The following is a 2,118-nucleotide window of genomic DNA, read 5'->3' as shown; positions in this document are numbered from 1 at the left end:
CACATCCTTTGTATTTTACTGCTCTGCAGAATTCCCACCTTCATTAAAATCTGAGAAAAACTTTCCCAATCTCAGGACTGTAATACGGCATCATCTGGGCGGGAGTTCTCATCAAGGTCTGATTTTCGTGGGTAATGTTCCTCAGGGCAGGGCATCTTGATAAGATTTGATTTGTGTGTATACCTTTTCCCACACTCAAGACACGAGTAGGTCTTCCCACCAGTATGTCAGATTTGATGTACAGAAAGACTAAACTAGGCAATATGGCTTCTCACTGGTGTGAGTCCTCTGATGAGAAATAAGTTGTGATTTACGAACAAAACTTTTCCTGCACTCAGAACACGAAAATGGCTTTTCCCCTGTGTGAGATCTCTGATGTATAACAAATTCATTTTTTCGTACATAACTTTTCCCGCACTCAGAACATGAAAATGGCTTCTCCCCTGTGTGAGTTCTCTGATGTACAAAAAGATTTTTTTTTTGTGTAAAACATTTTCCACACTCAGGACATGGAAATGGTTTCTCCCCTGTGTGAGATCTCTGATGTATAACAAGATCTGAGTTTCGTGCAAAACATTTTCCACACTCAGGACAGGAATATGGTTTCTCTCCTGTGTGAAATCTCTGATGTATAACAAGATCTGATTTTCGCGCAAAACATTTTCCACACTCAGGACAGGAATATGGTTTCTTCCCCGTGTGATATCTCTGATGAATAACAAGATCTGATTTTCGTGGAAAACATTTTCCACATTCAAGGCAGGAAAATGGTTTCTCCCCTGTGTGGTATCTGTGATGAATAACAAGATCTCCTTTTCGTGCAAAACATTTTCCACATTCAGGGCAGGAAAATGGTTTCTCCCCTGTGTGAGATCTCTGATGTATAATGAGATGTGATTTACTGACAAAAATTTTCCGACACTCGGGACAGGAGTACGGCTTCTCCCCCGTGTGAGATTGTTGATGAATGATAAGATTTGCTTTGCGTGCAAAACTTTTTCCACACTCAAGACATGAGTATGTCTTCCCACTATTATGAGAGATATGACGTACAGAAAGACTAGACTTTGCCGCAGAACATTTTCCATACTCAGAACAAGAATGAAGCTTCTCCCCCGTGTGAGATTGTTGATGCATGATAAGATTTATTTTGCGTGCATAAGTTTTCCCACACTCAGGACACGAGTATATTTTCTCACCAGTATGACTGATTTGATGTGCAGAAAGACTAGACTTGCTAGAAAAATATTTCCCACACTCAGAACAAGAATGAAGCTCTTCACCAGTGTGCGTTCTTTGATGTATGTTCTCTTGCGTGTGAGAAGTCTGATGTACAGAAAGACTTCGCTCAGAGCTAAAACTCTCCCCACACTCAGGACCGGAAAATGTCTTCCCTCCCAGAATGCCAACAGCATCGCTCACAGGAGGAGGAGGCTCAGAGTCAGAGGGATCGGATGGTCTATCCATATCTGGGCTGATGGTCTCTTCTCCCGCACAATCTCCTGTCATGGCCTCCATTTTACAATCTGCAGATAAATTCAGACGATCCTTTGAGGGTTTCTCCATGGAGTGTCCTGGAAAATAGAAAAATATGATGGCAGGATATGAGAGGGTTACTTCACCCAAATCAACATTCCACCTGGATCAGGTAGATGGAGGCAGCAGATGTCCTCGGGGGAGGTCCCAACCAGCTAGGACTCCTCCCCTCTTTGAAGTCCCTCCTGATCACCTTGACAAACGCAAACTGATGACTAGTCACTGTAAGATCATTACAAAGCACAAGGGGGCGCTATTTGTGTCTGGAGGAAAAGAAGTTTAAAGAGGAAGTGAACTGAAAAATGCCAAAAACAAACAAAAAAAAAAAATACACTTACCTTCAGTCCCGCTGTGCAGTTCATCAGTCCGAAGTTGTCTTCCAGCGGGTCCCGCGTCGTACGGAAATTTTTTCCTTCTTTACAATAGAAACACCCAAGAGGCTTCCGGTATGCATGTCATAGGTATCCCAGAAGGCTTTGTGCTCCCATTTATTCATGATTGCTTAGGAGATCGAGAATTAGGGGGCAGTGCTACACAATTTTTTTTTTTTAGAAAAAGGGTGTTGCACTTAAAAAACAATCA

General features: G+C 42.4%; 2 protein-coding genes across 2 annotated transcripts in view; both read right to left on the bottom strand.

The window, feature by feature from the left end:
• Nucleotides 1-2,112, bottom strand: part of LOC140339140 (uncharacterized) — an 11,702-nt gene extending 9,590 nt beyond the window's left edge. Inside the window, exon 1 of the mRNA XM_072423723.1 lies at nt 256-2,112. Within this exon, the coding sequence (XP_072279824.1) occupies nt 256-1,566 (1,311 nt within the window). The 5' untranslated portion in view covers nt 1,567-2,112. The remainder of the gene's footprint in view (nt 1-255) is intronic.
• Nucleotides 1-2,118, bottom strand: part of LOC140338964 (uncharacterized) — a gene marked incomplete in the record, with an annotated part of 329,302 nt that overhangs the window by 192,343 nt on the left and 134,841 nt on the right.

The sequence above is a fragment of the Pyxicephalus adspersus genome, chromosome 10, assembly GCF_032062135.1.
Source record: "Pyxicephalus adspersus chromosome 10, UCB_Pads_2.0, whole genome shotgun sequence".
In the NCBI taxonomy this organism is placed as follows: domain Eukaryota; kingdom Metazoa; phylum Chordata; class Amphibia; order Anura; family Pyxicephalidae; genus Pyxicephalus; species Pyxicephalus adspersus.
This window is presented reverse-complemented; position numbering and strand designations above follow the sequence as displayed.